General features: G+C 37.6%; 1 protein-coding gene across 1 annotated transcript in view; it reads left to right on the forward strand.

Moving 5' to 3' along the window:
* Nucleotides 1-14,333, forward strand: part of WDR64 (WD repeat domain 64) — a 55,349-nt gene that overhangs the window by 21,178 nt on the left and 19,838 nt on the right. The window contains exons 10-13 of the mRNA XM_066545676.1: nt 223-362; nt 10,208-10,334; nt 12,328-12,476; nt 13,508-13,631. Of these exons, the coding sequence (XP_066401773.1) occupies nt 223-362; nt 10,208-10,334; nt 12,328-12,476; nt 13,508-13,631 (540 nt within the window). The remainder of the gene's footprint in view (nt 1-222; nt 363-10,207; nt 10,335-12,327; nt 12,477-13,507; nt 13,632-14,333) is intronic.

Here is a 14,333-nt window from a genome sequence, read left to right on the forward strand (position 1 = left end):
GCTATTCAGTTGTGCATTTTTAATATGTGTTTGTGGTTAAGCAACGAAACATAAGCTGCAATCCAGCCCTTAGAATGAAAAATTCACATCCTTATGTGGGAGTAGTCTACCCAAATGAAAGGATGGGCTAATGAACACTAAGCTTTCTCAATTACAAATTTTATTTGTAATACAAGTTACTATTCAGTCTTTCTGACTATATATTAATTTATTTTCTTTCAGGTAATGACAGAATCCTTCGTTTGTGGAATCCTGTTGTTAATTTTAGTCCTACGGGGAAGCTATTCGGACACAAACATGGTATTGTGGAAATTGTGACAAATGAGAAAGATCAACATGTCATCAGCCTCTCCTGTGCAAAGGTAAAACACTTTTCTGAACCTCAAGGAAACAGGGCTGGAAGAAGGATCCAGAGAAGTCCAGGCCTGTCAGCCTAACCTCAGTGCCCCACAAAGCTATGGAACAGAGGATCTGGAGTGCAATCACACAACATATACAGGAGAACCAAGGGATCAGGCCCAGCCAGCACAGGTTTAGGAAAGGCAGGTCCTCCCTGACTAACCTGTTCTCCATTTATGAGCAGGTGACCCACCTGGTGGATGAGGGTAAGGCTGTGGTTGTTGTCTGCCTGGACTTCAGCAAAGCCTTTGGGACTGTCTCCCATGGCATTCTCCTGGAAAAGCTGCGAGCCCACAGCTTGCACAGTGCACCTTTGCTGTGTTAAGAACTGGTTGGATGGCCAGGCCCAGAGACAAACATTCCCAAAATTGAATATAACCTAAACTATATCCATATTAAAGGGTTTTTATTGTGCCACTTTCAACTAAAGTTGCAAAGTAAGGTGAAAAGTAGGGAGTAATTTTTTTTAAATTAAGATCTGCAGTTGTTATGTTTGTTACATAATTGTTACATTTGAAGATTCAGACTGATTTTAAACTTAACGACTATTTTTCTTGAATTGTATTGAAAAGTTCCTTGTCATTGTAAAGATATTTTTGTGCAATGTGAAATGTTCTCACAAGAATGTCTCTGCAGCCTGCATGCAACTGATTTATACTATGGAGTTCGAAATTAAGGGGTCACGTTGGCTTTTGGTCTCAGACTTGTGCTGCAGCAATTCATTGTGGTCTAAAGAAGTATTGGCTGAATTAAAGACTCAAAACGTGCAGTGAATGGTTTAAAGATACCACAAATCTTACAGATCTATTGCAAGAGTACTAGGGGATTTATTTGGTATTATTAACTCTAGTTTCATACTATAGAACACAAATATATATATTGTGGTTTATACAGAGATGTAAAAATTAACAAATCTGAAACTGTGGTTTGCAGCACTAGTGAAAATAATTAGAGATCATAGGAGATTTGTATTATAGTGGAAGAGCTAGTTTAGAAGATTCTTAACTCTAACAGTCTGAACATATCATGAAAAAGAGAGTAGATCCCAGGAGAAGGGAAGGGAGGCATCAAATTTGTGAGGTAGATTCCAAAAGTACAGATCACTCAGCAGACCTTGGCTTTGTGCAAGCCCAGCTCAGCAATAACAAAAGTCTCTCTATATTATCAACCTGTGTTCAGCACAAATCCAAAACACAGCCCCATACCAGCCACTGGGAAGAAAATTAATTCTACCCCAGTCAAAACTAGTATGCTTTACTAGATCATTTCTGCTTTTGTCAGCAGAAGAAACATCTGAGCAGAGCTGTCGTCTTCTTGGAGCAGACTTCTTGATTTACTCTTTGGCATTTTGGGCACTATGCAATACAGCTTTCTGGAAAGCATTAAAGAAATATATCTACAACCTCTGTGATATTTAATCTAACTGAAAACAAGTTGTCCTGAGCCACAAAAAAAAAAATTACCACAACAATTAAGGAACTATTTTAGAATTTGAATTCAAACAATCATTCTATTTAAGAAAATGAAGATTTCTTTAACTATTCCAGCACATAAGCATTTTGTTTGCTCCAACATTATAAGGATTTCTTGATAGGACTAATTATTAGTAAGAAGTTGTCAGGCAGCTATTAAAAATTTTCAATTTCTCCTGTCACAAAAATTCAACTTAGTTTTTTGGGTTTATAACATAAAAATTAGGCAGAGGCATTGAACTGTATATAATTTCTGTATGACTTTCAGTCATATGAATTAATATTTTCATAGTAGTGACATTGAAGTAGAGGGGAGGGCCAAGGCAGGAATTTTCATATTTCTGTGTTGCTGAACTTGCTTTGGAATATAATATTCATGGAAACAAGTTTGTTCTGATCTTCCAGTTTGTAAATACCTTGGAGATAACAGTTTGCATAGGTACAGTTAGAGCTGTAGTCCACAGCCATGTCATTTTCTTCAGCAGTTCAGTTAGGTGAATTTACAAGAAGATCTGATATTGATCTATGTAAATATTGATCTGTGTGTTCCTAATCATAGGAACATTCTCTGAATCTTGTGTTGAGATTTCCCACAATCACAACTGTGTGTTAAATTATATACCACAGACCAACATGAACTACATCCATCACAATTACTTACACTTAGAGTGTGTCTGTCTTGACTTTCATTTTGGTTGAAAATATTTCCAAAAAGTAATTACTTCTAAATTTGTCTGAAGGTATTAACTCATCCCTAGTGCCATTGTATCAAAATACAGACTCAGGTCTGCACATAATACATGGACTCTGCAAAGTATCATCATGATATAGGCATAGATTAGATTATTGGCATAAAAGTAAAAGCATATGTATATGACTGTAAATGCAAATGTATATAACTCTTTGATTGGAATTATTCTGAAGAAGCCACTAAAGCAATTTTCAGGAAACATTTTTTCTAAGATGACTGCCAAAGCCTATCTCTAGATTTATGATTGTAATACCATTGATATTTATCATGTGGGAGCTATAAAAAAAAGAATGAGTGATTATTTTATACTGTTAGAACTATTTTACACCTTTTCTCTGCAAAGTAAAATAATATGGCTTATTCAAGCACTGAAGCAACATCTTTTTTATTGACAAAAAATGCTGGTAGAATACATTAATTCCTTTTAAAAAAGCCGACTATGGATTTGGAATTTCAGCTAAGCAGCATGCTCAGATGCTTCAAGACACACTCAATAGACAATGAATTATGACATCAGTTTGATGTTTCAGGCAGGCAAGGCAAGATTGTCCTGTATAAAGATACTTGATCCGCCACTAATGAATTTTTCTACAACTACCAGTACTCTAAGTTAATAGAAATTGCTATAGTTGCTTGGGTTTTTTTTTTTTTCCTGTTGGGCCCAATAAACAGAATAATTACTGTTACAGGGTGTATGGTAATATGATAATAGTCCATGGGGTAAAGAAATAATGGAAAACTGACTTGATGCTTCAGCACAGATAGAAGAATACTGCATAGGAAATCTCTTCTGTGTTGATTGTTTTCCTCTCCTTCATGTGACTCGGTCCTTCATTGCCCCTGTCTCTCTATAGTTTGCCCATTCTTATTTTCATCCTGCATCAAGAAGCATTTATTACTTCATTTTTTTTCATATTACAGAACTGATTGAATGCATTCAGGAAGCATCAAGGGAAAAAAACCCACTTGTAGGCACAGGGGCTATTAAGCCTGGAGATGTGGCAGGAAGCCGGCCATTATCTGAAGGATGATCTTACACTCTGTGGAAACAAGGAGGTTAAGGCTAATGGCAGAGACCAGACCTGACCAGCTATTCCAGACTGACAAGAGCTGTTCCAAGAGGAATAGCTCTTGTACTGAAAGGCTGGGAAGCAGTGACAGCCACTCTCTCTCAGTGCAGAGTAGGGATTCACAACTTGAACAGTGGAGGCTACAACTTCGTGTCTTGCCTACTTGAGTTGTCAGCGGAAATCAGAAAGCCAAAATTTACTTCACCAGGTGTCTCATTGACATTGTCTCTCAACATCTCCAGTGGTGGGTTTGGTTGATTTAGACCACCTGAGTGAACAACATTTCAACCTCCAGGCTTCAATTCATTAAAAGTTTTGTTTGATGATCAATAGGGCTAATATAAGGACTATATTCCCAGTCTTTAAAACACTGTACAGTATCATTTGTAAGCACAAGCCCCTTGTTTTAAACAAGTGAAATCATTGTTCTTTTGGGTTTTTTCTTTTTAAAAGCAATTTCATTTTTGGTAGCTAAAGAGCAATACACACATTTACACATGGCAGGAGAGTAGTGCAATAAGTAGGAATTTCTCATATCTTCATTCCGGGGCATGGGAGAGCTTCATTCCATTCATAATTTCTTTAAAATCTAATGCAGCCAACATGATGCAACCACATAGACATTTCCTTGCTAAAATTTGCCTATCCTAAAGTAGCTCTGTTGTACACGTTAGCTTTACTCTTACACAAACTAAGGGTAGATTTTTAGCATTTCAGAGAAGATAAAGGGGAGTAAGATATGTTATTAGTTTTTTCATTTTCTGACTTTTGCAAATTTACTCAAGCCTTGATGTTATCAGTCTCCTGTCCTCTGTCTCCTGATCTGCTTAATATCGGCTGGGTGATATCCCTGTGGGAAGTCATAAGTGTCTTTGTCAGTCTGGAGCTGAGCAGGTGATTTTATCAGTGCCTGTTAGTGTGACTGTCTGTCTAACCAGTTTTGAAAGCACATGATATTGTTACAAGGATATATTTATAGTACAGTCATTTGTCTTCCTGAAAAATGAGAGCAACTGGGCTGGAAACACACTGCTTAATTTATGTCAAACCATTGCTAATCACGGCCATTACTGGAATGTACTGTATAACAGTATTAAATTTAATCTAGATAATTTGAAAAAGAGGCACTTGGGAAATCTGTTCCAGTCATCCTTCACAAAAATGTTGTGGCCACATCTATATCAGACACATTTTTTGTTTACAGCTTTGAAACCAAAGTTTCCTTATTGCTGTGCCTTTATTCTCTTTGGTTTGTTTGTTTCTCCCAGATATTAAGAATTTTATTCTTCTCTTATATTGCATAATCCTTCAATAGCACTGAATATTCTTCAGACTTTCCATGTAAGATACTCAATTTTCTGTAATTTCCTGTCCCATTTTCTAATATTCAAATCACTCTGTGCCTTAGATAGTCCAAAAATAAAATAAACCAAACAAACAAACAAACAAAAAAAGCCCAAACACTACAAAAACCTACAGAAGTCTCAAGGGAGATCTCTTTCATATAGATAAATATTGGAAGGGAGAGTGTAAAGAAGATGGCACCAGGATCTTTTCAGTGACTCCCAGTGACCAGATAATGAATACTTAAACAGGAGATTCTTTCTTCTAAAGAAAGAAACATTTCTTTATTGTGAGGGAGACCAAGCACAGACACAGGATGCCCAGACAGGTTGTGGAATCTCTGTCCTTGGAGATATTTCAAATCCATTTGGACATGGCCTTGCTCTATGTGAACCATGGTATAAGACAAGGTTTATCTCCAAAGCCCCCTCCAGTAACAATTGTTATTCCGTGAAAAAGTAAAATTACTTCAAAAACTTTGTCTAAGGTGAGATAATCATTCTAAGATTGGTTGAAGATTGATAGGAGAAAAATGACTGGTTTTTAACTCTCCTGATTCAGGTATCCATGGGCAGCCACCTCTGTTCTATACCTCTAGTTTCCTGTTTCTGATCCCCACACCATCTACATATCCACAGAAGCTGTTCTCCAGAAGTGTTGAGTGTTATTTTGTCTTTGCAGCAGGGATCAGGAATGTCTATTGTCAGCACATCCTGTACACAGTACAGAGACAAGACATGCAGAGATTTTACACCCTCTCAATAGCAGCACCCAGTAAATATCCTTCAGGCTCATTACTATGTAATTAGACTCACTACTGCATACAAGGGTTTGATTTCTTTCCAGCAGCCCTTCAGGTTTGGGAAAAGTGAGTAATTTTATATACTACCCCATTAATGGTATTATCTGAGAATGTGATTTGAAATCCTCATAATTTTGAACTTTGTCAAGTTGCTATCTCAGTAAGGCAGTAGATATAGTACTGGCTGCTGCACCACATTGCATTAATGTGATTAGAACTAAATCCTCCTTGCCTTAACCTCACAAGTAATCCCATGGACATCCATTTTTTTCCTAAATCTTCTTACTGTGACAGGGAGTTGTAGCACCTTGCAGGATCACCTTCAGGGATCACAAGACACATATAGGCACTCTCTGCAGATAACTTAAGTAACACAGTCAGCAGAACTGCAGTTTGACATTCATGCCTGGTGATTTTTGTCTTTGAGGCCTCCGACGTTCTATATGATTTTGTGAATTATTTCATTTAGACCATGGAGCCTTAAATGACCCTCTCAAACAAGTGAACAGGGTAGCAAATAGGAGCAGATAAACGAAATGCTTCAACAAAAAATCCACCTCAATTGGTCCTCACTCTTCCTGCCTATGCCTACAGTGAATACTGTGGCTAGCACAACTTCTTTCTGCCCCGTGAAAGTGGTTGGATTTTGGATTTTCCTGCATGAATGTTTTTTCATAAGTCTTTTTAAAAGCTTTCAGTATCACCATTCTGTAAAACTGAGGAAAGTTGACTTCTTCAGAAAACAAATATTCTTTAACTTTCAAAAAGTATCATCAGAATGTGAGTTTGGAAGAACTAAAAGAAAGTTTCTGTTTTCTCTAGAGACTTACTGAGATATTTCCCATAGAACAGTGTTTTGAAGTCACTTATTCTTAACTAGCAGAAACTGGAAGGGATTATGTTTTGATGGGGGAAGGGGAAGGGGCAAAAGCTGAACTTCTTTAGTCCTTATCTATCTCAGTAAATTGCAGACAGAAAGGAGAACAGGATTTGCTTCTTCCAAAGTCAAAGCATGTTCCCACAGTAGTGTCTTCATAGAAACCTGGCAAGAGATAAGTGTTCCCAAGCCTGTATTTTATTGTAGTGAGAACAAGTAAAAATTTATTTACCAATTTTTCTGGCCTTATTTCTCATATTTTTTCTATTTCCCTCTGCTCTTCACATTTTAATTGCTAAGAATGAATCTTTTGTCTTCTGTCTGTCTTTGAGTGTATTGACAAAAATAGAAGAGAGGTGTGTTACTAGTTTTACATGCTCATAAAACAAAGGCTTCAGAGCCAATGGAAAAGATTGCTCAGACTTTTTTCTATGTTCTGAGTTTTAGGGCATGAAGGAAGGTCATGCTCAAGAGGAAAATGTTTATGAGCGCAAATATAGGCATGTACATTTTTCAGGGGATGTCAGAAGGCTCAGAGTGGGTCCCAGTGGCAAGAAGTCCCACTGAACTCTGGGGGGATTTGGTTCCCAATTTTTTATCAGTGTCTGTGGAAATTCCATCTGTAACTATGTGATTTTGCCATTGGGTTGAAAAATGAATGACACAAGAAGAGCCCCTGAGAACAGAGGGAACTGTTCCATATTGCAATCCTGGAGGGGATAATAAAGTGGTTTTCTGGGGCTGTTGCAGCCAAGATGGAGGAAATAGATGCAGTATGCATTCCTTGAATGCCCCTGTGTGCCAGATACCAACTGTGTGGAGAAGGCTGGTCACTATGTGGGAACACAGGCAGGTATCCCTGCTCTGCTAACTCTTAAAAAAGTCTGTCTATGGGTCAAAGCCAATTCTGCCAACAACTAAGTAAGCTACTGTTACAGAAATAATGTTGCTGGAAGTACAGCTCAGCTTTCCCTATAAAGTTGAAGTTGTTGTTTCCAATAGCACTTGAAGCGCCTTCTTTCCACATTCCTTCTCCTCCCTAATATGTTTTGTTTGCTTGTATGTAGTCTGTATTTTGCATTTCAGAAGACACAGTCCAAAAGCACTTTGCCATCAAGAATATGCTCTCAGAGGTTTTCAGGGATTCCTGGTATTTGTCAGGCTGCTGTGGGAAAATCTTCAATAAATAAGTAGGACAGTAAAGTTAGTATTAACACAACACTCCTAAGGCAACTGCCCCTAGCCACTTGCTAATTTCTAAAAAAGCATGCCTTTTGTTGCCTCTCTTCATGCATGGCTTCATGCACAGTCTGTGGCTGATGTGGATGAGCAGCACCGACACTGTGTCTTGCGGCCGCGCTGGTGATGCCCTGTGTGGGAGTTACTCATGTGGAACGGTGGTTTGTGTAATCTCCCCATCCCGGCCCACGGGCTGCGAAAAGAAGGCAGCCATAAGGCAGGGAGGAGATTTATGAATGCTACAATGTATCCAGGTTTTGTGCTGTCACTTTAAGTGACTGTATTTTCTTAATGTGCTACTAGCCTTAACAGCTGAACAAGCAGCAAGATATAGCACAGGAAGCTCTCACTTATATGCTCTTGTGCTATAAAAACATCTTCTTTTTATTGCCTTGATATTATATCAAACCTATGTCTCACTTTTTGACCAATTGAACTTGAATAGTCCATTACACTATTAGAATTGTCTTTCTTCATTTTTGTTTTGTGTAATTTGACTAACACTGTAACATATCTGGGTAATGCTTATGGGAAGGTTTATCTTTATTCAGTGACTTATTATTTTCATCTGACTGTAGTATCTCCACACATACCTACTTTTACTTAATTTTCAGCTCTTACCCCTGTTTTACATGCTCTAATTGTGAGTGTATCAAAATTGACCTTGGAGATCCACCTATGATATTGCCCTAACTTTCTCAATTCTCATCATCGATCCTTCTTTCAATTTTTGCTGGTCTATTGTTCAGCTGGATAAAGGGCATCATGATTTTTTCCTATTGAAATAGATTTCCTGTTTCAAGGCTTCTCAATGACTGTTTTGCTCTTTGTAGGCTTTAGAAATTGCATGTCTGAGTAAACTCTGAAATGTAATCAGAAGTCAATCAGAGGAATGTGATGGACATGGTTCTTTTGACTCAGTACTGTCTCAGGGAAAATTTATTCTCAGTAAAAAGTTGTTTAGAGTCCTTTCTTTTTGAGTTTTCCTGAAAACAAACAAAATTTTAAGGAGAAATTCTCTTCTACTTAACATTCTGAAACACTCATGTACGAATTTCTCTCTGGTGCCGCAGGTGATTTGTTTAAACACTGACTGATGTATCTGTTCCTTTTCTTCCCTTCCTTTTCAGAATTCTGGTGGATCCACTGTAACATCCTTTAAAATCAGGTTGTGACTTTTGTCAAGGCCCACAACACTGAGAGTATTGATGAGAGTGTTGATGTTGTACCGACACGTGTCTTTGTATTAAAGTCCCAATTAAACATGAAGCCATAATAATAGTACAATTGAATGAATAAAATAACTTGCACAAATGCCTACATACCATTCACCAGTTATGGCAGCTGAATAAGCTGAATTGCAGGCAGATGCAATGACAGAATAACTTTTGAGAGCAAAGTAAAATTATCTTGCAAAAAATACACCACACTAAAGGCCATGGGATCTAAAGGCCACACTAAAGGCCATGAGAAATTAAGTCATGATTTCTTGAAGTACAAAAAATAATTGGCATGGGATAGCAGTAAGTTCAACACAGCTTTTGATCAGGCAGGATGAAAAGCACTGCTAACATACAATTATTCTAGAGTTCAAAGCAGATGCTGTGCTTTCCATTGAACCTTAAGGTAAGAACAAATACATCTAAATACATCTAATGCTCCTTGCAGGATTAGATTGCCATTAGAGTGCCATTTCCATAAGGAAATGCCATTGACCTTACTGTGGTCAATGGCATTTCCTTATGGAGAGCACAAGAACTTTATATGCATAAAAATAATGCTTATGCAGTGTGCTCTGATACTGATTTGGTCCAACATTTGCTGTCAGTCAAAGGTTTCAGGAATTTCTTTATCCAGTATCCCCTGAAATTTATCTTTGTACTGCTGCACATCATTTCATACTCCAGTTCAAATACAAATTTTTAAACCATTGGCATTTATCTGTATGTTACAGAAAAGTATGGCACACAATGGAGACATCTTGTCATTAAGGAGTAGAATCAGTTTTTATGAGATCTGGTTCTGCTGTGGGCTTCTCAGGTGAAGACTACAAAATTCAGCCTTTCTGTGCATTTTATCCTAGTAAAATGGGAATAAAGATACCTTTGTTGTTTTTCTTGTTTATTTTGGGATGTACCATTTTTAACAATGTAATTTTCATTGGAGGCTATAATATTAATGTCATAGAAACCAAATAATTTAAAATCCAGTCAGGCTACAGCACTAGATTTTCTCATCTCTCTCCTCCTCTAGGTTTTTAGAGTGTGGGATATACAGACTCTTTCACCACTGCAGGTCTTCTATGAAGCTCATGGGACTCCAGAAGAGATGAATGCCTTTCCCATGGTATTTGACAATGACCATGGCCTGCTTTTCACAGGTATGTTATTGCAGTTGGTGTGTGAGAGCATGCCCCTTCTCTTAGAATCCAATTTTCTTTATGATTAAATACAGCTGAAGTTGAGTACAGGAGTAAGGTATATGAGAATATACAGAATACTGGGAGACAAGGGAATTGCATATTAAGACTGTCTTAAAGTGGGTTATATATTCAATTTCAATATTGAAAATGGCATGAAAATATGCAGCATGGGAATTAACAGCAGGAACCAAAGGAAATGAGAAAGGCTTCTCTGAAGGCAAGGTGAGCTTCCCACAGCAAAATTAAACTACAGAGATTGTTATATAGACTTGTAATTTCTTGAAAGCTGTTAAGTTATTGATCTCCCCCTAACTATTCCTCTAGGACCTGCCTCCTGTTTGGAGATGAAAACAGCAGCATTCAATCTCTGTGGAGCCCTCCCAAGTATATTCAAACTCCTTATTTAATTCAGTGGCTAAAGACAGCCCTACAACCTGAGGTGTCAACAGATGCACTGCCCAACTGATTAGGAATGAAATATTGTGGGAGCTCAACCTGGGGTTTCTGGGCTCTGTTTCCTGACTTTGTAGCAGGGAGTCTGACACCTCTGAGGGACCAGAGCTTTGCATTTGTCACTAAGGATGTTAGCTTTTTATATCTAAGGCAGAGACTCTTGAAATCAGCGCAGTTTGTCTGCCGCAGAGATGCAGTCACAAAAAAGACAGCTTTGAACATGTTCTGAGACCTGACATGTACCAGAAAAATAAGGTAATTGTCTTTGGAGACAGCTTTTTCTGTCCTTGGATTAGGAACAAGGCACAAAGCTTAAGCTTACAAAGCTTGTCAGATCTGAGAAGACAAATGTGAAACATTTTGTTTTCAGTGACCTGAGGTTTCTACTGAATTTTTTAATCACTAAAGGGTACAGATACTGTCCTCATTTCAAATTTACGCTCGTGAGATTTTCAAGGCTTAGCAATGTCGGGAATTTATACCGGTTACTCCTTGACAAAATGAGGTAATTTGCCTTATAAACAATGGTTCTATAAGTGCCTGAATATTTGTAAAAGTCTGGTCCTAGACTCTGTTAATGATTTCATTAAAAGCCTAAGTGAATGTTTCCCTGCCCCTGAAGAGGCCAAGAGACTGAGTGAATTCATTCTCATTACTATGTACCTGGCTTCACAGAGGAGATTTTCACTTAGTAATTCACTAGCATTCATAAATCACAGCTCACCTTCATGCTTTATTTGAGTATTGCCATAGCTTTCCTTCTGTGCCTGTTTCTAAGCTGCTGACCTCTGGACCTGGATTTATGCCAAGGATTAGGCAATTTCCTCCTTTGCTCTGGACTCATTGCTGCTCCTCTGCTGGTAGATCAACCAGGATACCAGGGCAGGGATACTGGAGCTGCAATGAGAGACTGCATATGCACTCTGGTTTGAGAGCACTGTACAGACCTTATCCTTTCTTTTTTCTTATTGTCCCTGTCTGCCTCTGCCTTTGCAACCCCTGATCTAAGAGCACTGGGAGGTGTTTGGAAAACACGATTCACAACTGCAGTGCTGTATAGAGAAGGTACTGGAAAGAGATCATCGTTGCCTGCAGTTTGCTTTATCTCTAAGAAAGCAGAAACCAGAATTTATTTGAGTGATAGCTCTCCCAGTTAGAGTTTTATGTATTACAGTACATTCCATTTCAGGCCAACAAACTCTGCAACTGGGGGATTTATGGCTTCTCCTAATTTGCAGTCAGGATGTGAATCTCATCAAAGGTGGGTAGAGGACTGTGTAAGACAGTTAAATACTTGGCCATTGTTTGACTGGTACTTTTTGGGGACGGTGTGAGAATGTTTTCTGCATCAGTGAACATGTATTCTCAAGAAACAGACAATATTCCGTATCCTCTTCAGAAGAACTCGTATGAACCCAATGGTTTCCATGAAATCTTTTAATTTCCAGGAAAATTATGCTCAAAATGTATGTATTCTCACTTCTCTCACCTCGTGCAGGTTCAGATGTCATTGATATTTATCCCCTAGCTAATGTGACACAAGGTTCAAAAGAGTTGCCTCAGACACATGAGAGGAGCCTCAATGTTCTGCTTTACAACAGGGCTTTTCACCAGATTCTCAGCATTTGCACTGAGTCAATACTAAAGGTGAGTGTAAATTGTCACCCTTTATACTGAAAAATAGAAGTCTCAGCTTTTGTATTCAGAATAAGTTATCCAGAAATTTGATAAGTTACTAATATTTTTTATTCAAAGTGTTGTTTTTGTAGCTATTTTTGGGGTCCAAAGAAGTGGTAGTCATGGGTTCATTTGGGTTCAGAAGATTCAACTTTTCTTTTTAACATAAATACAATAATATACAGTAATCTACAATAATCTACAATACATTTTCTACAATAATCACAAGAGGTACTGAGAACATGTAGTTTTCACCAGCTGTTGGTACATTAGATGGCAAAATCTGTAGGGAGAGGTAGCATCTTTTATTGGGTCAGTTGGTGATGCGTGGCATTTCTATGGAGGAAGGCTTGTGTAATGGTTTGTTCAGTTTATACTCCCTCCAAAGATGTTATTGTCGCTGTAAACCCTGCCTTCCTTAGACCACAATGGCTGCAACACTATTACAATCACAAGATAATTTGGAGCACTTGGTGCTACAGAAAATCAGATATCAGTACATATGAAATCAGCAGCTACTTGACAAATCCAGTTGCATCTGAGCCATCCCACTACAGTGACCAAATTTTGTACTGGTATTTCATTAAAAGGTGTTAGGTGTTGCTTAAATTTCCAAAAGGATTCAATAATGATCAGAGATAGTTGTTTCTATGTTTTTGGACCAAATGTTTATGAAAAGCCTCATTTGTATATTCTGCAGAGAAAGTATAACTCAATTCTTTCTAGTTAAATTTCTTTTCTTTCAAACTGTAAAAACACTTTATATTTAATATCAGTCTCTCTGACTTAACAAGGACCTTTATCATAGCATACATAAAAAATAGAGCCTCCCCTTGCCTGGTTGGCTTCCCAGAGAGAAGGACATTTTCAGGAAAAATACACTGATATTTCAGTAAAAAATTTTGCTATTGGCCATAATTTCTCCTATTACACTAGAACACATTGTGTGATCAGTTTTGAGGATGTATTAAAAATAACTAATTTTTTTTTTTTTTTTTTAGGTCTGGGACCTAGAAACAGGATCTCAAATATATCAAATAGAAGATGCACATGGGCTGAATACTGAGGTGACCTGTGCAGCCATTGAAAGAAATGGGGTTTATCTTGCTACTGGGGCATGTGATGGTAAAGCAATTAAAGAATTACTACCTTTTTTTTTTACCTTTACTACTTTTTATTACCTTTTTTTTTTTTATGGCATATTACATTAGCAGACAGAACTCTTTGCCTTGACTGTCTCAGTGACAGAATTAATTTTGATTGCACAGCTGTCAGTCTGTAGAAGGGCAGGGTGGATCTTGGTTGGGTTCTCTTTGATAAGTGGTTCACAGAAACATGATTTTGAGCTGCTTGGGCTCTGGTTCTTTTTTAGCCTACTACTCTTTGAAAGACTGTCTTCAAAGCTCTTGGTCTGAAAAGTTGTTTCCCTTGTAGTACTTAGGACCTAGATGTATAACTAAATGGCTGCAGATGAAGAATGGTAGTTTTAAAATTTTCTAGTCTCTAAGCTCAATTTTACAGTGTTGGAAGTAATTGAACACTAGAAGATAGATAGATAGATAGATAGATAGATAGATAGATAGATAGATAGATAGATAGATAGATAGATAGACAGAGATGTTTCCTGTACTTTTCATGTCTGTTATTAAGGGCGTGAGTTTTAGGTAATGTGACCAGACCTCTCCACTACACAAGTGCACATTGAATTGTGCAGGAAGCTTTAATAATTTTATAATCTGTTAACATGAAAGAATAATTTTTCTTACATTAAAATGTTAATGTTAAAATGTTATGAAGACATACCTGAATTTCTAAAACATGTGAAAC

The sequence above is a fragment of the Molothrus aeneus genome, chromosome 3, assembly GCF_037042795.1.
Source record: "Molothrus aeneus isolate 106 chromosome 3, BPBGC_Maene_1.0, whole genome shotgun sequence".
Lineage (NCBI taxonomy): Eukaryota > Metazoa > Chordata > Aves > Passeriformes > Icteridae > Molothrus > Molothrus aeneus.